The 25,338-nt window shown below is 42.1% G+C and overlaps 1 protein-coding gene across 2 annotated transcripts in view; it reads right to left on the bottom strand.

Moving 5' to 3' along the window:
* The window catches only part of THSD4 (thrombospondin type 1 domain containing 4), a 672,648-nt gene that overhangs the window by 115,269 nt on the left and 532,041 nt on the right, over positions 1-25,338 (bottom strand). For both annotated transcript variants that reach the window (XM_035259084.3, XM_035259085.3), the window contains one exon: positions 6,757-6,961. In XM_035259084.3, the coding sequence (XP_035114975.1) occupies positions 6,757-6,961 (205 nt within the window). The remainder of the gene's footprint in view (positions 1-6,756; positions 6,962-25,338) is intronic.

Below are 25,338 nucleotides of genomic sequence, written 5' to 3'. Positions count from 1 at the left end.
GGATGCTCATTTAAATATTGAGGGCTTTAGAAAATCTTTTAAAATAAGGTGATTCAAAAAGAATAAAATACCGAGGAATACATCTAACTAGGGAGGTAAAAGATCTCTGAAGTTAGAATTACAAAACACCACACATGATACAAACAAATGGAAAAACATTCCATGTTCATGGGTGGGAAGAATCAATATGATTAAAATGACCATACTGCCCAAAGCAATTTACAGGCTCAATGTTATTCCTGTCAAACTACCAATGAAATTCTTCACAGAACTAGAAGAAGCTATTTTAAAATTCATATGGAATAGAAAAAGGAGCCCCAAAACCCAAGGCAATCCTAAGCAAAAAGAACAGGGCTAGAAACATTACCTTACCTGACTTTAAACTATACTAGAGGGCTACAGTAATCAAAACAGAGTGGTACTGGTACAAAAACAGACACACAGACCAATGGAACAGAATAGAGAACTGAGGCCCAGAAATCAGGCCATATACTGCCACTATCTGATCTTCAACAAAGCTGACAAAAACAAGCAATGGAAAAAGGACTCCCTATTCAATAAATGGTGCTGGGAGAACTGGCTAGCCATAAGCAGAAGACTGAAACTGGACCCCTTGCTTATGCTATATACAAAAATCAACTCAAGATGGATTAAAGACTTAAATGTAAAACCCAAAACTATAAAACCCTAGAGGACAACCTAGGTAACACTATTGTGGACACAGGAACTAGGGAAGATTTCATGATGAAGTTGCTAAAAGCAACTGAAACAAAAGCAAAAATTGACAAGCGGTGTCTAATTAAACTTAAGAGCATCTGCACAGCAAAAGAAACTATCAACAGAGTAAACAGACACCCTACAGAATGGGAGAAAATATTTGCATCAAAGGTCTCATATCCAGCATCTAAAGGAACTTTCGCAAATTTATATGAAGGAAACAACTCCACTAAAAAGTGGGAAAAAGACGTCAACAGAAGATGTACTTTTCAAAAGAAGACATATGTATGGCCAACAAGCATATGCAAAAAAGCCCAGTATCACCAATCATTAGAGAAATACAAATCCAAGACACCACCTCACACCAGTCAGAATGGCTACTATTAAAAAGTCAAAAAATGACAGATGCTGGCAAGGTTATGGAGAAAAGGGAACGCTTATACATTGTTGCTGGAAGCGTAAATGCTTTTCAACCACTGTGGAAAGTAGCCTGGTGATTCCTCAAAGAGCTAAAAACAGAATTACCATTTGACCCAGCAATCTCTTACCAGGTATATACACAAAGGAATATAAATCATCCTACTATAAAGACACACACACACATATGTTCATTGCGCACGATTCATCATAGCAACCTAAATGTCCAACAATGACAGATTGCAGAAAGAAAATCTAGTACATGGTACATTACCTTACCTGACTTTAAACTATACTAGAGGGCTACAGTAATCAAAACAGAGTGGTACTGGTACAAAAACAGACACACTATGCAGCCATCAAAAAGAATAGGATCACGTCTTTTGCAGGAACATGGATGAAGCTGGAGGCCATTATCCTTCGAAAACCACACAGAAACAGAAAACCAAATACCACATGTTATCACTCCCAATGGGAGCTAAATGATGAGAAGACATGGACACACAGAGGGAAACAACAGACATGGGGCCTACTTGAGGGTGGGAGAGGGTGAGAATTGGAAAAAAATAACTATTGGGTACCAGGTTTAGTAACTGGGTGACACAATCTGTACAAAAACCCGTATGATATGAGTTTACCTACATAAAAACCTGTACGTGTACCCACGAACCTAAAATAAAAGTAAAAAAACAAAACAAAACAAAATGAGGTGATTAAATCATCATCTTCAGCATTAGTAATATAAGTCTGGGCTGGACGCGGTGGCTCATGCCCATAATCCCAGCACTTTGGGAGGCTGAGGTGCGTGGATCACGAGGTCAAGAGATGGAGACCATCCTAGCCAACATGGGGAAACCTCATCTCTACCGAAATACAAAAATTAGCTGGATGTGGTGGCGGACGCCTGTAATCCCAGCTACTTGGGAGGCTGAGGCAGGAGAATCACTTAAACCAGGAAGGTAGAGGCTGCAGTGAGCCGAGATTGATTCATTGCACTCTAGCCTGGGTGACAGTGAGAGACTCTGTCTCAATCATCAATCAATCAATCAATCAAACAAGTCTGCCTTTCTCATAGAAACCTATTTTCTATTGTTTCTGAGGAGTCAGTCATTTAAAAAATACCATCTATTTCACAGGGAGAGTTTTATTTGCATTATAAATAACTAAAGGTAATTCTGGAAATAACAAGAAACTAGAAAAATCTTTTCAAGCTGTGCAATCTTTAAAGCAATGATACAAATGTGAACTATTAATTTCCTTTATATTGCCTATTCTACAGATCAAACTTTCACAAATAGCTGAGTAAATTTTGTGTATCGAGTCAAATTTTATAGAAAATACAGTTTACATAGCCAGAACTCACAAGGTAAGAAAATCAGAATCTTCACTGTTACCTAGAAAACTGTGGAGAAACCCACCACATATCTCTCTGAAAAAGGTTTCAGCGTTTGACAATGTAAAATGTAAAAAACAGTTGTCGGCCGGGCGCGGTGGCTCAAGCCTGTAATCCCAGCACTTTGGGAGGCCGAGGCGGGTGGATCACGAGGTCAAGAGATCGAGACCATCCTGGTCAACATGGTGAAACCCCGTCTCTACTAAAGATACAAAAAATTAGCTGGGCATGGTGGCGCATGCCTATAATCCCAGCTACTTGGGAGGCTGAGGCAGGAGAATTGCCTGAACCCAGGAGGCGGAGATTGCGGTGAGCCAAGATCGCGCCATTGCACTCCAGCCTGGGTAACAAGAGCAAAACTCTGTCTCCCAAAAAAAAAAAAAAAAACAAAAAAACAAAAAAAAAACAGTTGTTAAGAGTTCAAAAATAGCTAGATACACCTGCTAATCGTTTCTACATGATCTCAAACAATCCCATGTATGTTTACTTTTACAATATACAGACTTCATTCCGCAGGAATAGTGGGTTAGGTAAAGAGAACAGCTGTGAAGAGAAAAAGACCATTCTAACCAATGAACACTTCAACAGGATGAAATTTATGGCATATGAATTATAGATCATTTTCTAAAAAAGAAGACACACAAAGCAGCCCAGGTGACGTAAGTGCTATAGAAGGAATCTCTGTTCGTCACCTCTGCAATCTCCTTTCAACAGAGCCTGCTCTTTCGTTTTTGCTCTCTTCTTTGCCCACAGGACCTCATGTAATATTGCCATGGATGCTACAGATTTCATGTGTACCCCACTGATCTCTGGGTGCAGGAAGTTGAACTTGACTTTTTGAATCACCTCTCCATTGAGTTTTTTCTTTTTTGGGATACTGTCTTGCTCTATCACCCCAGCTGGGGTGCAGTGGCATGATCACAGCTCACTGAAGCCTTGACCTCTTAGGCCCAAGCAATCCTGATGCCTAACCCTCCCAAGTAGCTAGGACTACGGGCATGTGTCACCAGATCTGGCTGATTTTTAAATTTTTTTTGGAGAGATGGGGGTCTCACTTGATGTTGTGCAGGCTGGTCTTGAACTCTTGACTTCAAGCAGTCCTCCTGCCTTGGCCTCCCACAGCACTGGGATTATAGACTGAACTACCATGCCTGGCCCCCACTGACTCTTGGTACTTCCATTTTCTCTCTGCCTTCCCTTCATCCTTTTTAGGGAAAGAGGAAATGTTTATTCCACAATTTTGATGGAATCAAAACTGACAAGCCCTCTGAGACAAAAGAAAGGGAATGAACCTTTGTCAACTGCCTAGTTAGGGGCTCTGCTGGGTCTTAAACATGTGTTATCCTATTGAAACTCATGACTACTTGTAAGATGAAGATTCTTATTCTCATACTCCAGAGGAAAACACCAAAGCTGTGAGAGCTTCCTCTATTGAGACATCCAGTCGATATTCACCCAGAATGTCTATTTTTTTCTTTAGGGGGCACAGCTTGAAAACTGCTTGCTGAATAGAACTAACAATAGCCAGGGAAAATGTACAAAAAGCAACATCTTGCTAATAAAAAGTGACATTTAAACGCCATTACACTTCAAATAATCCCAGAAGAACATTCCCATTCTAGGAGGCAGGATGTTTAAGAAGATGTGATCTCACAGTAGTACAAAAGAAAGGAGAAGACACACAAACACTATTTTTCACTATTGAAAAGAATATACAAAGCACCCACTGAAAAACTAGGTTTTCTGCCACTTTGATGGCTCCTGGGTTTGCCAGAGCAAATTGAACAGTTTTTCTTAGATTGGGTTCGTCTCAGAGTCTCATCTGCCATTCTTTCCTTCTCCCCTCAATAAAACCAAGTTCGTTTTGGCTGCATTTGACTAGACAGGGAAGGAAGAGCTGCAGAATATGGAGTTCCTGGGTCTGGAGTTAACTTCTGGGTGATCCTGATATTTGAAAGTTGCAGACTTAATAGTCTTTCAACTGCTGCAGCCATTGACTGCTTCATGGCCAGCGGCACACCACAGGGACTCAGGTTCCAAGACTGCCCATGGGTATCATCTCTTGATAGACTACCACACCAGGAGAGAGACTGCCTGGGTTTGAACCCCAGCTCCACCTCGTTATGGCACTGTGCCTTTGGCAAGGTACATAATCTCTCTGTGCCTGCTCTCTTATATATAAAGTGAGGATGGGAATAGCTCCTTTTCCCAGTTGAGAGAATTCAAAGATTGAATGCATGTAAAGTATTAAAAATAGTACCCGACACATAATTTTGTGTTAGGTAAGTTCTAGTTCAATTAAATAATTAAAAGATAAAAATACATACTGCTATTGTAAACAGTGCTGCAATGAACATACGTGTGCACATGTCTTTATAATAGAATGATTTGTAATCCTTTGGGTATATACCTGGTAATGGGATTACCCATCAATGATAGAATAGATAAAGAAAATGTGGCACATATACACCATGGAATACTATGCAGCCATAAAAAAGGATGAGTTCATGTCCTTTGCAGGGCCATGGATGAAGCTGGAAACCATCATTCTCAGCAAACTGACACAAGAAGAGAAAACCAAACACCGCATGTTCTCACTCATAAGTGGGTGTTGAACAATAAGAACACACGGACACAGGGAGGGGAACATCACACACGGGGGCCTGTTGGGGGCTGGGGGGCTAGGGGAGGGATAGCAGGGGTGGGGGGATTAGGGAAGGATAACGTTAGGTGAAATACCTAATGTAGGTGACGGGGGGATGGATGCAGCAAACCACCATGGCATGTGTATACCTATGTAACAATCCTGCACGATCTGCACATGTACCCAGAACTTAAAGTATAATAAAAGAAAGAAAAAAAATGCATACTGCTATTCATTAGATAACTTTTAAAAATGCCTCCCTTATATTATTTTGTTAACTGATTTGTACATCCTTACATGAATTAGAAATACACAAGAAGTAATATGTTCAAGGCTATGTATGGTGGTTCACACTTGTAATCCCAGCATTTTGGGAGGCCAAGGCGGGTGGGTCACTTGGGGTCAGGAGTTTGAGACCAGCGTGGCCAACATGGTGAAACCCCATCTCTACTAAAAATACAGAAATTAGCTGGGCATGGTGGTGCAAACCTACAGTCCCAGCTACTTGGGAGGCTGAGGAAGGAGAATCGCTTGAACCTGGGAGGTGGAGGCTGAAGTGAATTGAAATCACACCCCTGTACTCCAGGCTGGGCAACAGGGCAAGACTCCATCCCCCACCCGGAAAAAAAAAACAGTAATTTGTTTGACTGGTTTGTGGTTTATCCCTCCCTGAGTCCATGTGTTCTGATTGTTCAACACCCATTTATGAGTGAGAATATGTGGTGTTTGGTTTTCTGTTCTTGTGTCAGTTTGCTGAGAATGATGGTTTCCAGCTTCATCCATGTCCCTGCAAAGGACATGAACTCATCCTTTTTTATGGCTGCATAGTATTCCATGGTGTATATGTGCCACATTGTCTTTATCCAGTCTATCATTGATGGGCATTAGGGTTGCAATCCCATTACTGGTAATAAACCCAAAGGGTTTGCTCAACTGCTTTGTGGTTTGTATCAGATGGAATGCAAATAGCTCGAAAGTCCAGAAGGAAGTATCAAAAAAGATCTTTTGTGGAACAATGGGTTAAAAATGGCCTCTCAATATTGATGATATTGTCTAAAATGATTGCTGGAGGATTCCACAGCTTTTCAAAAGACACGCACGCTACTACATGTATATGTCTGCTGCCCCAGGCAGGTGAAGCAGAAAGAAGAGAAAAATGGCTTTGCTTTAGACCTCCGGGGAGTGAAGGTATAGATGGGATCAATTGTCCCTGGCCACCTCAAATCCTGACAGAATAAACACTGGCGGGTCTCCGGGCTTTGCAAAGAGCTTCTCCCATCTCAGAGCAACAATTTGGTCTGCTATCCACTTTATAACCATGTTTCTCTTGGGAGAAGCAAAGGCTGGTTTAAATGTATAGATACTAAATATTTATTTGCTTACTTGCAAGAAGGACCTTTTTTTAAAATTTTTTTTTACCGTTCTTCACCCAAGCTTCTCATTTCAAGGCGCAGGCCAGGTGGTACCTTGGCATTCCTCAGGGGCACTCTCCGCATGCCCCAGGACTCCCAGACACTGCTGTGTCTGAAGGAATACATCACCTGGCAGGGACAGATGGCTTTCTCTGGAAAAAGACCAAGCTTACCCAAATAGTTGTTGCTTTTGTACATCTCCGTGATGTTGATTTTCGTGGCTCCCTGGGGAATCTCCACGACGCGGTGGTAGCCCAGGCTGGTGAGGGCATGCTTAAACACGCCCGACACAACCTGACAGCCCGTATTGTCTCCTCCACACACCCCACATTTGTCCACGACTTTGTCAGAGCCTAGGTAGTCATCACAGCCAATGTTCTGCAAAAAGGCAGAAAATAAAAGACTCTTATAGCATGAATCGGGAGCATGCAGGAGGAAGGAGGGGAGAAGCTCTCTGGGCAAGAAACTTCTTTTCTCGCTATTTATGAAATGTATATTCTAGGAGTGGGGTGGGGACCACAGACAATAAAACAGAGTTTGTTTGGTGGTGGTAAATGATCAGGAGAAAAATAACACTGGAAAAAAGATGAGGGAAGATGTAAGGGGCTAGAAATGTACTTAAACAGGCTGTACAGTGAAGTTCTGCAAATCCCTGTTGGACTATGGGAGGGGAGAGGACGGTCTGTGCTGGGATTTATTTATTTATTTATTTTAAGACGGAGTCTCGCTCTGTCACCAGGCTGGAGTGCAGTGGCATGATCTCAGCTCACTGCAACCTCTGTCTCCTGGGTTCAAGCACTTCTCCTGCCTCAGCCTCCTGAGTAGCTAAGACTACAGCATGTGCCACTAAACCTGGCTAATTTTTGTATTTTTAGTCAAGACGGAGTTTCACTATGCTGTCCAGGATGGTCTTGATCTCTTGACCTTGTGATCCACCCACCTTGGCCTCCCAAAGTGTTGGGATTACAGGCATGAGTCACTGCACCCAGCCTGTGCTGGGATTTTTATACAAAGAATCTCTTTGGAGGCCAGGCACAGTGGCTCAAGTCTGTAATCCCAGCACTTTGGGAGGCTGAGGTGGGTGGATCATGAGGTCAAAAGATCGAGACCATCCTGGCCAACATGGTGAAATCCCGTCTCTACTAAAAATACAAAAAATTAGCTGGGCATGGTGGCAATGCCTGTAATCCCAGCTACTCAGGAGGCTGAGGCAGGAGAATTACCTGAACCCAGGAGGTGGAGGTTGCGCTGAGCCGAGATCGTGCCATTGCACTCCAGCCTGGGTAACAAGAGCGAAACTCCGTCTCAAAAAAAATGAATCTCTTTGGAATCATGACAAGCACCGCATCTGAAACTGGGATTTGCCCCCAAGTCTTCTTATAGATGCTACACTTAGTAAAGTACCTCCAAAAGTAGTGTTCCCCAGACCAGTTTCTTAGGACACTAAATTGTTTGAGAGCTGAACCTCTACTGGTAACTGTGGCTGTGAAGACCTGAGAGGCAGGACTTTTGCTTGCTTACTCCAGAGGAGCAGAAGGATGAAGGTAAACAAGAGCCAGAAACATGAACAGACAGGACGATAACCTGGTAAATCACGGAGCGCCATGAATTCTCCGTTGCTTTGTAGAGTAGAATGGGTCTCATCAGTGTATAAGGGAATTCTGACTTTCCTGAATTCCCCTCCCCCCACAAAAGGAATCTTCCCACTACTCATTCTAAGATCTTTTGGCATTATCTCTTCCTCTTCATTCATATTTCCGCTGCAACCATTTTATTTTGCATACGGAAATTAAACTTTGGGTCAGACATGGTGGCTTATGTCTGTGATTCCAGCACTTTAGGAGGCTGAGGCAGGAGGATTGCTTGAGCTCAGGACTTTGAGACCAGCCTAAGCAATACAGTTAGATTCACTCTCTATAAAAAAATAAAAAATTAACCAGGTGTGGGAGCACACACCTGTAGTTCCAGCTGCTCAGAAGGCTGAGGTGGGAGGATCACTTGAGGCCAGGAGTATGAGGTTGCAGTGAACTATGATTGCACCACTGCACTCCAGCCTGGGCAACAGAACAGACCCTATTTCAAAACAACCACCACAAAAACGAAACATTGAAACAAAATGGAATAATCTTCATGAAATCTTTTCTCACTTCTGCAGCTTCCCACTCCTGGCCTCACAGGGGTCAGGATCCTGTTTCCTGAGTCTAAAACTGGGACTCCTGGTCCGAACAAAGAATTCTGTCACTTTTCCATGAGCAGATGGAAGTGAGTTGATTATGGTTTGGACGATGAAATACTGTGAGTACAGGATTATTCACTGGGTTGTGAGGATATGGAAAGACAGTTGAAATCAGAATGGTATTCTAATTGTTGAGACACATGCTCTCCAAATCACAGGCTTGTTCTTGTTCTTGAATGCTAACCGCAATGATCAGTCCACATCTCAGGGGCAAGGCGGCCAGCAAACCAAAGTCCGCTTTTGATTTTGTTATACAACACCGGGTCTCTTCATGAAGGTCCTATAGGTCAAATCCCGTGGGCAGAGTCAAATCAAAAGGTGCCCATTCCTTCCCCTCTAGCTGCATGCCTGATTGAAACCTTTCTGCAGGCGCCGCCCTTCTGCATTTATTGCTTCCATATTCCCCAGTGCACATTAACCCATCCATAATGCCTGGTCTCGCTTCACAAATAGCATCGCTGTGAAACACTATCTCTGACAGGAACAGAACATCTCTGTATGCTCATCCACATCCAATTAGCCTTTCCAAATGCCATGTTTGCTATGTATTTCTCCTCCCTCAAATCGTTCTCACCCTGCCCCATGCACATTTTAGCAGAAAAAATAAGGAAAATGTTTTTCGTGCATTATTTCCATAGCCCCACCCCCCTTGAATTCTCCCTTGCTTTGAAACAACAACAACGAAATGTTACCACCACAGGGGTTTTCAATAGAACCCACGTCATCAAGGCAAGATTCCAACTGAATCCAGGAGATACCTTTGACTCTCACCAAGGGGGAAGGTGGACAGGAGAGCTGGTCAACACTCATTGCCTACCCTGTCTAGCAACATCTCACACTCCCTCCCTTCCCAACCTCCAGTCTGTTGCTGCTACCCCTGGACTCGGCTTGTCTAGACTGAGCTTGTTCTCAGAGGGGTCCTTCAGATAAAGGGAACGATGTATACACAGGTAGGAAAGAACACAGAATGACACGGCTGAAGCGCGAGGCTGCCGGGAGGGATGAGTCGAGGCTGGAGAGTTCAGCTGAATTTGTCAAGAATCTCGTTTGCTGGATCGAAGAATTAGAATTTCATTCTATGGCATGAGCAACCCCCAGATGTCTGAAGAAGGGGAGAACCATGCTCAGACTTGCTTTTTAGTGATAATAATGGTTGCAGTGTGGAGCGGGCTTTACCTAGAGCGGGGACAATGAGCCGTCCAGGGAGTCTCTCTTCTGTAACTAGGTTGTAAGGGATATTTCAAGAATGAATGAGAGTCTCCAAAGATGGAACGGATGTCACATTAATCACATTAATCCTCAGCCCCAGCCCAGTTAGAATGGAACTGTCACAAGGAAATTACACAAGCACGGATAACTTCAGACACCCATAGACTCAGACAAAATGTTACTTGGTCTTGAGAATCGACATTATATTAAAATGCTCTGCACCATTTGATGGACCCACCCCCACCAGGTTTCCTGCACAGCATGGTTGCTCTGGATCGATCTGGACATGGGAAGGAAAAGCTGCAAGAGTTTTTCCTGGTAGATGTCCAAGGATCCCGGAGATTGGTTTCAGTGAAGCATGCGGCTGCACAGGATGCCAAGAACTATAGGTGACAGCCCGTCTTCCTGAAGCCACGATCAATAGCTTCCTTAGGACATACTGGAAGCACTCTTCAGTGTTCTAGTGGCTACCCACGCCTCTGAGAGACTGAGTTCCCATGGAGTTACCAAATATCTCTCCTTTACTTCACAAAGCAAGAGAGACAACTACAGAATGAGAACCAGGGAGACAACATATATTCAAAACCTTCATTTTTAGCTGAGACCAAAGGCAAATTACACACATGACAAAGGTCCCTTCTCCTGTACAGGGCCGTTGTGAAGATCTGATGATGTAACGAGGGACGATTTGGATTGGGTGTCTAGGAGGGCGTGGCTGGGGAATGACCTCTGGACTACGATTTGAATGACAAGGACGACCTGCCATGACAAGATCGAAACAGGTAAAGATGTATTTCATCACTGATGTTGTTGAGTGGCTACACTAAAAAGGCTGCCCAGGAGATCCCAAGCTGAATCAGACACAGGTCCTGCCTTTGGGAATCTGAGTCTAACAGGAGTGATCAGACACACACACACAGATAATCACAAGCTATCAGACAATGAGGAACCCCTTATGCTCTATGTCGTGCTGGACGGGATTGAATCTCCTTTAGTCGAGAATTAACAATTAGGTACATGGAGTCTGGAGGATGTTGCAATATCCCAGCATGAATGAGGGGAATAGGGATGGAGTGAAGGGATTTGAGAGATGCTTGGAAGGCAAAATGAACAGGTCTTTGCGTCTGTCCTCATCCTCCTCCTTGCCATCTTCCTCAACATTGTCATGCCCAGCATTTACAGAGTCTTTACTATCTTCTAGGTCCTCTGAACATATATGTTTTGCCATTTAATCCTAAAAAGCCATCCGTGAGATTGCTGAAATTTATAGGAAACTAAGACTTAGAAGAGAGGTTAGGTAATTTGCCCAAGGCCATAATGCCAATAATAGGCAGAACTGGGATGGAAACACAGGTCCCAGACCAAAGCCCAAGTTTTTAACCATTAGGTCAAAGTTGGAGGTCAAAGGATCAGAGGTCATGTTTTGGGTTCTAGCTTTGTTGAAGTAGTAGATGGTGGCAGTGACCTACGTGCAGAGGAACGAGTTCAAATCATGGTGACCGTGAAGACCAGAGAGAGCCTGGCCTAGAACTAGTGACTCTGGCTTTCTCTTCTTGCAAGGTTATGAGGGACCAAGCCCACTATGTATCTCTCTTACACTGGCTCTTTTAACATTATACTTTATATACACGTGTGAAAACATATTCTAGCCCATCTTCCTATTACATTACTTTCTTATTGTTAGAATGTTTTATTTTGAAATAGCGTAAGACTCATAAGAAGTTGTAAAAAGAGTGCAGAGAGTTTCGGTGCCCGCTCACCCAGCTTTCCCTAATGATAATATCTTGCATAACCAAAGTACTTTGTCAAAACCATGAATGCCATTGACATCAGTATCATACTGTGAAGAATAGGTCTTATTTGTATTTGGCGTTTTTTAGATGCACCTTTCTGGTGTTTCATGAACTATTATCACATGTATAGATTACGTGCTATGAATTTGTTTAAGGCAGCTGATATGATATTTTCCTCCAAAACACAGTCGTATAATCATTAGATATAATCACTAGCCGATGTCATTTATCAGGAGAAACAGTTTAGAATAACAAAAAGAATGTTGGCCTGGGAACTGGAAGACCTGGGGTGCGGTCCTGGCCTAGGCCCTGGCTTGCTGTGTGATGCTGGGTTGGTCGCTTCTCTTTGAAGCAGGTGCTGAAAACACTTCCACCATCATCCAGATCTTCTTGTCAAGGACAATGTTCAGAAACGAATCTGGCCTGAATTCTGGTTTGTGTATCAGGAGGCTGACCAATTGGTCACTGATAGGGAAGACTTAGCGCTGACCTGTGTCTAGACTCTGTCAGAGGTACCATTACAGTATCCTCAGGGAGTGCTTGGGGTGGGCAGGAGGACCTTCGTTCTTGTGCTGTCTCTGCCACCAATGAGTACTGTCTTTGGACATGTTGATAAGCTGTTCTGAGTCCAAGGGTTTTTTTCTGTCTGGATGGGGATGGAGCAGCTACTTCTTAGGACTGTTGGGAAAATCAAATGAAGCAGACACAGAAGGTACATAACAAATGCTGCCATATGGTGGCTTCTCAGAAAATGCTGGGTTTTGTCATCATTGTCTTCATGTATTTGATTTTGTCTGAAGTCTATCCACTTTTAGGTAAATCCGATCATCATGTAAACACCCAGACCCACCCCTTTTCTATAACACTTTCCACTACTTCTTAGTCAGAAGTATTCTCTTATTTGTTTGGTCAAATTCAGAAAACTTTGAAGAGCAAAAAACAAAACAAAACAAAACAGCCATAAAGTCAAGACACCTCACACAGCTTCTCTGTTCTCACTGCTCAAACAGCACCTATTGAAAAAGGCCAGAAAGAACATCTACTCTCTGATCTCCCTTTATTTTATGTGTCTTGCTCATCATGTACTACAGTTCAAAATAGATATTTCTTGCTGTTACAAAGACAAGTGGATAACCATCAGATGTCCTTTGTATTTTTTCCAGTGATTTTTGTAATACATTGTAGGAAAATTTTACGCATGGCAAGCCATCACAGGAGAAATTGCTCAAGAATTACCCCCGATTGTGTGCCAAAATTAACCTGAACAAAATTTCCTGAGGGAAATAAGCAATCTGGATGACATATTTGGAGGTGAATTTCACAGGGAGGAGGCCTCTGTCATCATGGCAGGGTAGGCTGGTGCCAGGCATTCAGATAGTGGAGGTTCTGATCCCCTAATGGGAAGCAGATGTGTCTGTGTGTGCTCAATAAACACATGAGATAGGGTAACCTCAACTGTTTGGCTAGATGACCCCCACAGGTAAAACAATGTGCCTTAATAAGGCTGGTAGAACAGTCTGGGAGAATATTAAAGTGATTAGTAGCTGACACCAATTTACTTATATTTACGGTGTGCTAATTCATGGAAACGCATGTGGATGCCAAAACGTTTATTCATGACATTCTGTTGAAAGAAATCCTTTGCATATGATAAATATCCCCTTGTTATTACTGTTAGGACCGTAGATCAATACCACCTTCCTGGAAAGCAATTTAGCAATATAGACCGTTTGATCCAGCAAATTCTTCTAGCAATTTATGCTAGGAAATGATAAGAAATCAGGCCAACAGTTTCTGTATGAAGGGCTCATCACAGTATTATTAATAATAAAAAATTGGAAACATCCTAAATGTTCTACATAAGGAAACAGTTAAACAATCTATTCTGGGTGGATCTTTTTCCACTTGTTATTCTCATTAAAATCCTCTAACATTTATGTCTGTAAAACTGACCTTCCCTATAGTTCAGTAAATGTTTCCTGAGCCAACCTCAACTATGTGCCAATGCAGCAGTAGGCAGCAGAGACATGAAGGTAAAACAAACAGGGTTCCTATTTACAGTCTGAATTGGGGGTCAGAAAACTATAGCTAGTAGGCCAAATCTGGCCTACAACGTGTTTTTATAAATAAAGATTTATTAGAACACAAACACTCCCATTTGTTTAGTTATTGTCTATGGCTACTTTTGTGCCCCAACAGCAGATTGAGTGGTTGAAACACAAACAGTATAAAGTATTTAGATCTGGCCCTTTACAGGAAAAAATTGCCAACCCTGGTCTAAATTGTAAGTCAAACACAATCAAATTACTTCAATATTGTCTGTAAATGTTGAGAGGGAGATGGACAGAGTCTTGTGCAGCCAAAACCAATGCTTAGGTAGATGCTTCCAAATCTACCCCTGATCGTCCTCATCCTGCATCACATACACCCAGTTGATTTGTTCTACAGTGACTCAATTGCAAAACGGAAGGCAGAGAGTTGTCTTCTACCACAGTAGTCTTCAACTTTTTTTTAAGTAAAAAAAAAAAAAAGATACTTCACAAATAAAATCTCGTGTGGAAATCCAAGTCTCCACTATGTAAAAAAAGAAGAGCAGACCTGCTTTGCTTGAAGGACCGTCAGGGTTTAGAAGCCTAGCTTCTCACCCTCCTGCCTGCTCTTCTTCCTCAAGGTGAGGGCTTCTCAACTTCAGCTCTACTGACGTTTTAGTCCTGAACGGTCTTTCCTGTGGGGGCTGCCTTATGCACTGTAGGATGTTTAGCAGCAGCCCTGGCTTCTACCCACTAGATGCCAGAAGCATCCCTCACTCTCAGTGTGACAAACAAAAATGTCTCCAGACATTGCCAAATGTTCCCCATGGATACAAAATCACTCTCAGTTGCAAATCACTGCTGTTTATTCCAAAGCTCATGAGACACCTAGGAGCACATGACAGATTCCCCAGAAAGCTTTAAAACGATGGCAATTCCACAGAAGTGCACACACAGCCTTTGTAAATGTCAGAGAAGCTAATGAGCAAAGGACACTTAATTATCCAGTTTCTAAAAATAGTTCCTTACTGCTATCAAACTATTCAATAACCTTCTTGAGTTCTTCAAGATTGCCTCTTGACTTAACTTCAGCATGAGTAGGATTATGCATTGCAAAGAGCACAGTGCCTGGGACATAGTAGGTGCTTAGTAAGTGTTTATTGAATGAAAGAGCAGCTGGTTGAGGAACCAAAAGATCAAAGTTACAGAACCAACTTGCTCTTCGAACTGGTTCATCTCTAAGGTCCCCTCTGGTGCCAATATTTTTTCTTTTTTTTTTTTTTAAAAAGAGATACACTCTAAATATGAAGAATCCTGTCATATTTAAAGGGAGGGAAATTTGCTTTATATAGACAAAATTAAATTGGAAACAGGAATCAATGGAGATCAAATTGACAATGCCATTCATTTCAAGAGAAGAAATGGTCCATAGGATAAAAGGTGTTCTGGCTTCCTCAATGAAAGCAATTGTAAAACAAGTGATCTGGTTTTAATCAAGCTTCTGGCTGTCACTTTTCAGTACCTCATCCTAGTTCCTAATACGATAGCATCTTACCAAGGAACTCAACTGGAAGAAAATGCTGGCGCTCTTGTATGATAAAACTGGGTAAGAATCAACTGTAGCTATGTTTACAAATCTGAAGATAGGAGTCCTGAGGGGTAAACATTATATTCTGTAAGATAAGTAATTACCACCTCCCCCAATTCCAAGAGGGTCATCATTCTCTGGAGGGTGGGGGTATCTTAAACTCTAAAATTCTAACGCTTTACTTTCATAATCTTCCTTCTCTGTGAATTGAAATGGGGGAGAGGCCTGGAATAGCTTTTGACAGTGGTAATTGCTCTATTAAAAAAGTAAGATAGCCACATTTTTGTATAGAATACTAGAAACCTCTAGACTTTCACTTTACTTTTAATGTGTAGGGCTGTATGGTGAATTGTGCTTAAAGAGACTATAATATATCTGGCTAGATTGTACTGTAATTTTTTAGTGTCCCAGGAGGGGCTGGCAGCAGGAAAAAACCACGTGGGATGTCTGTTAGAAGCTGAGGTTTGGGGCTGCTAAGGGGGTCAAGACTAGGAAGTTCCTTGCAGAATGGAGCAGAAAGATACTGCCTATACCCTAGAGGGCGGAGTTCTAGAAAGCAGATTATCAGCAAAAAAGATAATAGTGAGTTGGGTTGATGAACTCTGATCCAGGATGGAGGCTGCTTGCACACTGGCCTCATTTACAGGGCTTCCTGAGCACAGATGGCCTGAGTCTACCGATGCAGGTCACAGTCAGAAGGCTCTCACGGGGCCTGTCCTCATGGCCAAAAGGCAATGATGGGGATTCACGCTGGCATCCTTGTCACTTCCTTAATGCACAGGCAAACGTGCCTGTTTGCATTTTTCTCCACAAGATGGCACCTCTAAGCCTTTGCAAGAGGGTACTCACCTAAGTAACTAGTTTAAGTACAGGAAGCAGTGATTCAACATTAAAAAAAAAGAAAGATTGTTGAGAAACACAAGAAGGGTGGACTCAGAGATCCAGGCTGACTGCTCTTTACTGGGCTCTTCTGTGCAGGTTTCTGCCATGTTATTAAGGCACGATTTCATTTCTTAAAAGTTTTTTATGGAACATAAACAAAAAAGGTAGGTGAAATATGCAGATCTTGTATTTCCAAAATGTTCGAGAAAATGCTTTAAAATCTGTGTAAATGAATTACAACATTGGGAAATCTGTGGGCTTCTTAGATATCATTGTGCCATCTCCAGGGACGGCTGAGAGGACCGACTGGGTGAGTGGGAAGAAATGATGAGAGAAAAGGCTGGCGACCAAAGTGTGGGATCTTAAATCTAAAGACTCTTGAGTGGGAAATGGCATTCCGAAAAGCTTTTTTCAGGAGATGCCTGGCAAACACAGGCAATGAACTGGAGATGGAAGAGACTGGAGATTGAGACACACACACAGACAACTGCATTAAGATGGACACAAAGCGATAGAGGCCTGGACTAGAGAGATGGAGTCAGAATGGAGGGCAGGGGCCCACCAACATCATGCCGAAGGAATGGCCAAGTGGATTGAGGGTGGATGTTCTAATGAAGGTGGAGAAGTAAGGAAGACCTGGGTTCCTGGCCTGAGAACCTGGAAGAATACTAGTGTTCTTCAGGCAGAAACTCTACTGAGGGGGCAGGCCTTTGATGGGGCCATCCAGCCAGGATCTGAGCATGGATCTGATATTCATTAATTCATTCATTGAATTTAGTTATATTAATTCTCTCTCCCTCATTCTTTCATTGGAATTTTCCTCTAGAACCGTATGCATTTTTATTTTAGCTTTTTGGAGAGGAATCCTTCTAAAGTATATTTTATAATCCTCATTTTTTAAAAAAATCAAGACTAATAAGCATTATTTTCTCTGGCCTCTTGTTACTCAAAGTGTGGTCCATGGACCAGCAGCACAGGCATCATCTGGGGCTTTTTAGGAGTCTTGCACCCCTTCCCAGGCTACTGAATCAGAAACTGAAGTTTAACAGCATCCTAAGGTGATTCCTATGCACATTCAGGTTTGAAAGGTGCTGCTCTACATTGGGGGTCAGCATGCCTCTTTTGTAAAGAGCCAGAGAGTAAATATCTTAGGCATTGCAGTCCTATGGTCTCTGCTGCAACCACTCTGCTGGATTGTTGCAGTGTGAGAACAGCCATGGACCACTTATGGCTGTGGCTGTTCCAATAAAACTTTATATATACAAACAGGTGGCAGGTGGATTAGACTCACATGCTAGATAGATTTGGTTTACTTGCTAGATTTGGCCCATGGGCTGTAACTTGCTAACTCTTGCTCTTGATGACTCAGAGACATTCTGAGGTGTGAGAGATTTTCATCCTCTATATTAAGTAGCTCCAACTATCAGAAGGTCCTGCCATCCCTCCTCTGGATGTCAGAATTCACTTCTTGCAGCTGGTAGTCCCTTTCCTGACTTACTTATTGGCTGTTTTCACCAGGAAATGGCTGAAGAGCAAATGAAATATCCCAGAACTGAAAGAACTCACTAGTCAATAAATGTTGCTGTGATAACTGGCTAGCCATATGCAGAAGATTGAAACTGGACCCCTTCCTCAAACCATATACAAAAATCAACCTAAGATGGATTAAAGACTTACACGTAAAACCCCAAACTGCAAAAACCCTGGAAGACAATCTGCATAACACCATTCTGGACATGGGAACTGGCAAAGATTTTATGACAAAGACACCAAAACCAATCACAACAAAAGTAAAAATTGGCAAATATTATCTACTTAAACTTAGGAGCTGGGTGTGGTGGCTCAGGCTTGTAATCCCAGTACTTTGGGAGGCTGAGGTGGGTGGATTGACTGAGGTCAGGAGTTTGAGACCAGCCTGGTCAACATGGTGAAACCCATCTCTACTAAAAATACAAAAATTAGCTGGGCATGGTAGTACATTCCTGTAGTCCCAGCTACTTGGGAGGCTGAGGCAGGACAATCACTTGAACCTGGAGGCAGAGGAGTTGCAGTTAGCCTGAGATTGCACCACTGCACTCCAGCCTGGGCGACTGAGCAAGATTCCATCTCAAAAACAAGACAAAACAAAACAAAACAACACTTTTAAAAAATGTTTTCTTTTGTTAGTCTTTCCTGTTTTTTCTTGGAGACCAGCTATGGAAAGGCTGAAAAACTGGAAAGGGGTGATATTCATTTTAGAAACAGAGCAAGGGAGACTGCTGGGTGGAGCCTATAGAGTGGACATGTTGGGTCATGGTCTCAGATAAGTTGTAGGTGGAAAACAGATGCAATCAGGGCATTCAGGCATCTCCCAAGGATTTAGGCAGTCGGAGGACCCACGAATATATGTGACAGCTGTTATGGCTGGAGCACACACCACATGCTGGGCACCTCACCTTATATGTTATCCTGCCTGATTCTCTCGACAACCCCAGGAGGTAGGAATTATTATCCCTATTTTGCCAAAGCTCAGACAAGGTAAGTAATAGGTCAAAGCTCACACAGAAGTGATGGTGGTGGGTTTGAAATAAATGCCTTTTGGACCCAAAGTCTAGGATCTTCTTCCTTGTGACATGGTAATTGCTCCATAATTACCATACCTCAGCTTTCCGTTGAAACTGCTCTCTATAACACTAATGTGACAGGCAAGCAGTCCAAACCAATGCCATTTTGGCGCCTGTGCCATTTTAAGAAAAACTAAGACTCGTAATAAGTAACTGAAGTCTGTAATTTCCACCTACTCAGACAATGTGTAAACTAACGCTTATCTTGACTTCTGTGAACCACTTAAGTAACAATCGGAATGTCTAAAGTCCCCTGACCCTCGGAATGTCCGAAGCCCCTTGCCCTCACCCCCGCCCAGGAGGTGGTTTATGGGCATAAAAGGTCTTGACACCCTCCTTCCGGGCCACGGATTAGAGACACAAGTCCTCTGTGGCTGCTGGCGATAAAGACTCTGTAATTTGGCCTAGGCTTTGTCTCAGTGGTGATTTCACGCTCGCTCAGTTACAACGTCTTTGCTAGTTGTATTGTTTCTTAGGATCACAGAAACCCTTCTTCTAAGAACAGGGCCTGGTAGATGGCTGACCAAGGGCTGCATATACACTTATATCTCTTGGGCTGCTCTTAGGCTTCCCCAACATGCTTACACATGGACTTTACTCCCAATCTGAGTCCTCCCCTCCCATGAGGCTTGGCCACGTTGCTTCAGCATCTCCTATACCTTCTCTTGATTCCCTTGCTCCCCTGAAGTCCCACATTGTACTGATTTACCCCCCATGAAGGGACATCTATCACACCACCCTTCCTCCCATAATGAATTCCTAGACCCAAAACTATCCGCTGAAATTGTAACTATTTTTCTCATTTGTCATCCTGGGAATGGGAGCTATTGATTTGCCAAGTTGAGAGGTATTTATGACTCAAGGAAAAATATCGGGTTCCTTGGGTGATGTCATTACCCAACCTGCAAGCTTGTTCTCTGAGACCAGAATGACTAAGAAATTAAATAACGATAATTCCTTATTATTCTCTCTTCTAACAACAGATACATCCAATATGAATATTTCATTAGGAAATAAAGACATTGTTTTCCATGCATTGTCAGAAGGAAGAAATTTGGCTGAAATGTCTAAACGTGAAGGCTCCTTCATGGTTTTCTTGAAGGATGGCTAAGAACAGGGTTATCTGTCAAACTCAATGTGTTCCCTAACAGTAATTCAGGTGGCAGCCAGATGAATGATTCTCATGAAGGGAGAGAATTTTCATTCTCTTGCAACTTTAAACCAAAATGCAGGGCAATGGCAGATCTGCTGCCCATACATGGCTTCCAAGTGACCGCACTAACAATATGCACTTGTATACATAAATATTTAGGACACATATGCCAGTTGGAAAAACACTGATCCTTCCCCTCCTTTGGTGGAAGTTTGAAATTCTTAATTTTCACCAGGCCCTTTTTTAAAATCCAGATCATATTTATGAGCTTTTAAATCATGCCCCCAGATGTGTAAGCATAAAGGTTAAATGTTATAGTTTCAGGTAATCTATCCTGCATGTGGTTGTGAAATTTATCTTTCAAAGACACTGCTCTCATCATGTCATTCCTCTGGCGCAAAAGGCCTCCTGATGTCAGCTGTCACTTAAACGAGCAGATTGCTTCCTCCTAGGCTTTATGCCTATATGTGATTCCCTGATTCCAGGTGGAAGGGAGTGCCAAGGGCTGCAGCTGCTCAAGAATACGACTTACCCCAGGTGTGGACAACAGAGCGAAGGCGGGACTTTGACAATGATCCAGTGTCCTTGTGCTTTGATAGCAAAAATACTTTGCTGTCATAAAGTGAAATATGTAATAATTAGTGACACTATTTATTAATTATATCTCCTAATTTACTGGGTTGGTTTTATGATGATAAAAGCCAGTTTTATGTTTGTAAAAAGCACCTGATACATGGAAGGAACTCAATGAATATCACGTTTTATTTAAAGTCAAGTTAAAGATAACATAGAGGGCAAATTCAAAGAAACACAAATAAATGGTATCAATTCCCAGCTTAAAGAATCGCTGCTTGGAATGTTATTTAGCTAAAGAATGGCCTAAAGATGCTTTAAAAAATTGAAATGGCAGCAAACATGGAAGTAAAAATAACAAAAAACATTTTCCCAGTAGAGGAAAACAAACTCTGGTCAAAAGAAAGAGCCAAAGTCAAAAAGAGTCAAGGATTCAATTTCCACAACGGATGACTCTGGTGGTTTTAGGTTCCATAAGAAAAGTGTGCTCACAGTATTCAGAGAGGTCCGCAGAGATGCTCCTGAGCACCCAGAAAAGCAGTACCAAGAGGGAAAACTGGAATTTGTTGCTTATCTGATAGGGTGAATATACTTACTCCCATTTTAATAAAGGAGGAAAAAGGGAGATTCAGTAACTTGCCTAAGGTCACATGGCCAAGTGCTAGGATCTCAGTTCATATCTATCTAGCTCAAAAACTCAAAAGCAGAGTTTTAAGATGGAAGCCACAGAGGTGAGGAGATTAATGAAGTGACTGAAACAGGGAATATGGTAGTGAATAGCAGATGCCAGCAAGTGCAGAGCGCCCAGTGAAAGGTGCATGCGTTGGACAGTGGAGGGATGAGGGAAAGTGGCACTGGGTGGCTTTTGAGTACCTACTCTGTCCTGAGAATTCTTGGAGTCATTTTTTTTTTTTTTGAGACAGAGTCTTGCTCTGTCGCCCAGGCTGGAGTGCAGTGGCATCATCTTGGCTCACTGCAACCTCTGCCTCCCAGGTTCAAGCAATTCCCTGCCTAAGTCTCCTGAGTAGCTGGGATTACAGGCATGCGCCACCATGCCCAGCTAATCTTTGTATTTTTACTAGAGACAGGGTTTCACCATCTTGGCCAGGCTGATCTCAAACTCCTGACCTCGTGATCCACCCATCTCAGCTTCCCAAAGTGCTAGGATTACAGGCATGAGCCACTGCGCCGAGCCAGAAAGGAGTCATCTTAATACCATCTTGAATTTCCCCTTTACACGCATGGGACACCTCCAATTTCCCAGAAGCTTTGAGTTCTCTCTTATCCACTGCCTACATGCACTGCCTGAAGCACTGGCACTAAACCTCTCCCAGACTTTTTTTTTCTATTGCACCAAAAGGGTGTGATAAAGGCTTTTCTCCCCAAAGCAAACCCAAGGGTCTGGAACTTGAAATTCTTTTGGACAGCTTCTATTTCTTCTGGTGGCTCACTCTGCCTCAGGGCTCCAGAATGTTTTTCGATGATTAGAAAGGGAATCTAAAATCATAGTAGCCCGATTTCCATGATAGGCCAGGGTTTCCCCATGGTATGGTTTGGCTGTGTCCCCACCCAAATCTCACGTGTGGTGGTGGGAATGCAGTGGAGGCAATTAATTCATGAGGGCAGTTCCCCCATGCTATTCTCATGATACTAAGTTCTCATGAGCTCTGATGGCTTTATATGGAGCTTCCCCCTTTGTGTGACTCTCATTCTTCTCCTTCCTGCCATAATGTGAAGAAAGATGTGTTTGCTTCCCCTTCTGCGATGATTGTAAGTTTCCTGAGGCCTTCTCAGTGTTTCAGAACACAGTCAATTAAATCTCTTTCCTTTATAAATTACCAAGACTTGGGAAGTCCTTCATAGCATTGTGAAAACAGGTTAATACACCCCAAGATGATCTTTCCTCTGGGTATGAGTCACTCTAACAACCCTGGGGCTCCCCCTCTTGAGCCTTAAGGTACCTGCTTTGAGACTATATTCTGTATATGATTGAGGGCTGCAAGGAAATTACTGTTCAACATGTGTTTTTAAATAATGATAGAAAAACACCCTGTTCCTTTAAGCTGAAGGAACTTCTGGAGCTCTTGAGCAAGGGAAGGCTATAAATCCATAGCCTTTTAGGAGCTGCTGTATTCATTTTGAATTGTTATTGCCTCCTAAGCATTCCATGAACTAACTAAGGCATTAATCCATAGCTGAGGGGTGAAATGGACTGCTAGAGGAAGTTATTGGAAATTTTTACTTGAATACTAAAAAAAAAAAAAAATCTCTGCTTCAAATCAGCTGGTAATTGTAACATGACTGATAAAAAGCCATTTAGACTCGTAACCAGTAAAGTGATTTATCCACTTCTTAGGATGGCTGAAAAACCATGTCATCACATAGATGAGGATATCCATCTTTATCCTTGCTATGGTTCAAAGTCATCAACAAATTGAACCAGTTTTTTAAAAATGAAAGCTCAAATGTCAGATGAACAGAATACAAACAAAGGTAGCATAGAGCATTGACTTAGCTGGCTGTGAAAGTCAAATTTGAATTTTTTTGTAAATTTGGAGCTTACAGTTACCAGTTTATATTAGGAAACACCACAAATTCTTGCTGAAGATTAGAATTCTGTATTTTATACAAACTGAAATGGATAGGAGCAAAAATAAAATAAATTTGAAGCAAAGGACATCTATCCTTTTCAGATAATATGACTCTGACATTTCATTTCATAACAGATTTGTAGTATAGAGAAGAACAAAATGACCCGGCCAACTGAATGAAGAGGAGGCTTATCACAGTAAAATGTGGCTTACTGTCAAGTATTCCCACTAAACAGAGTGCTAGAATCATAGACTCTTAGAACAGAAGAAAATGTAGAGATCATCTGGTTTAACCACAATCAGTTAGACCTTGGTGTCAGCCTGGGTCCTCCTGTTCCCTGTTGAGACCTTGGACAGGCACTGGGGCTAATTTAACCTATAAATCATGTCTGCTAAATGAGATAGGTCAGTAGCTTTCAAGCTATTCCAAGGGTCTACTTCAATATTTTCATAATATTTATTTTTAAAAGGTGAAGAACTGTGATAAACATCATATACACTCAACCACAATATACGCCTAAGTATAACACACTGGACATCTCTACATTAACTCTATATGCAGCCTCTGAAATAAACTGCTCCCATTTTTATTTCACCAAAGAGACTATCTGTCTATAATTTCTTGCCTATGTTAATTAAGAACTCTTTAAAGGTTGTAAATTGAAACACAATTTAGAAATAAGTGAATGCTAAGGCATCTAAATCATTTTCCATATTACTTGTGCTAAACTTTCTAATAGACAAAATAGCCACATGCCCGCTAATGCCTGTATAATCGATGTTAATGTTTCAATTAGAAATTAATATGTACTAAAGAACAAGATTGCGTCCTTTGCTCCTGGATGAAGCTAGAGGCCATCATCCTCAGCAAACGAATGCAGAAACAGAAAACCAAATACCACATGTTCTCACTTAAAAGTGGGAGCTAAATGATGAGAACACGCGGACACATAGACGGGGGAAACACTTGCTGGGGCCTTCTAGAGGGTGGAGGGTGCGAGGAGGGAGAGGAGCAGAAAAAAATAACTACTGAGTACTAGGCTTAGTACCGGGGTGACAAAATAATCTGTACAACAAGCCCTTGTGACATGAGTTTGCCTATGTAACAAACCTGCACATGTACCCTTGAACCTAAAAATTGTTAAAAAAGAAATTATTTATGCTAATGAAACACATTAGTGGTTTAAAAAAATTGTTTGATGTGTTGGGATTACCTATGCCTCTTTCGTTGGAAACAAGATCATTTTCATGAAAAAGCGTTAGGACTATAGGACCAGATGATTTAGTACATGCATGGCACTTTAAAAGTGGCATATTATTTAAATTAACTCACTGATTCCTCCCAATACCCCAAGCGGAAAGTGACACTATTATTTCAATTTTAGAGATGAGAAAACTGAGGCAGTTGAATAAACTGTCCAAGATTAGTAGTAAACTGTTGAGCAGAATGTAATGCGTGCATTCTGGTCCCAGAACTTAGACTCCTAATATCAACTTTTAATACACCTTCAGATGACCTCCCGGGTGCCTGGTAACCCTAACCTTCTAAGCCATTTGTGTCCTCTGTCATCTGACTGTTTGACTTTTTCTAGGGACAGGCAGCCCTCCACCCACTGAGGAAGCCAGTTCATTCCTGAATGGCCCTGACTAGTAATAAATCCTCCTCTCTACATACCATCCGCACTGCTTCATGTTCTGCCCCTCTGTAAACCTTTGGACACTGGTCAGTGACACTTCCTTTCTAACATATTCCATTTGGTTTGATGTATTTGCCTAAAACAGATCTTCTTCTCAGGACTACATAGGGAGAGCACCCTGATGCAAGGAGAACCCCCGGTGTCAAGCTCAAAAGCTTAATTACCTGGAATAACTTTACTGTGGTACAGGTATCAATTTTTTTTTTTTAACAGTTTCTTTTTAGCATTTTACCTTTTCTAGCATTTGGTTTCCCTGTGAAAACAGTGGCTTAAAAATATCCCTTTAATGAATCTTCTTTCTGTGACAAAGCATTTGCCCTTCTCTCCCTTTTATTACAAAAGTGACATATGGGATTCTAAACTGCTAAAAAAGTGAAAATCACCATTAAGTAGCAATGAT

Source organism: Callithrix jacchus, chromosome 8, assembly GCF_049354715.1.
Source record: "Callithrix jacchus isolate 240 chromosome 8, calJac240_pri, whole genome shotgun sequence".
Classification (NCBI taxonomy): Eukaryota; Metazoa; Chordata; class Mammalia; order Primates; family Cebidae; genus Callithrix; species Callithrix jacchus.
This window is presented reverse-complemented; position numbering and strand designations above follow the sequence as displayed.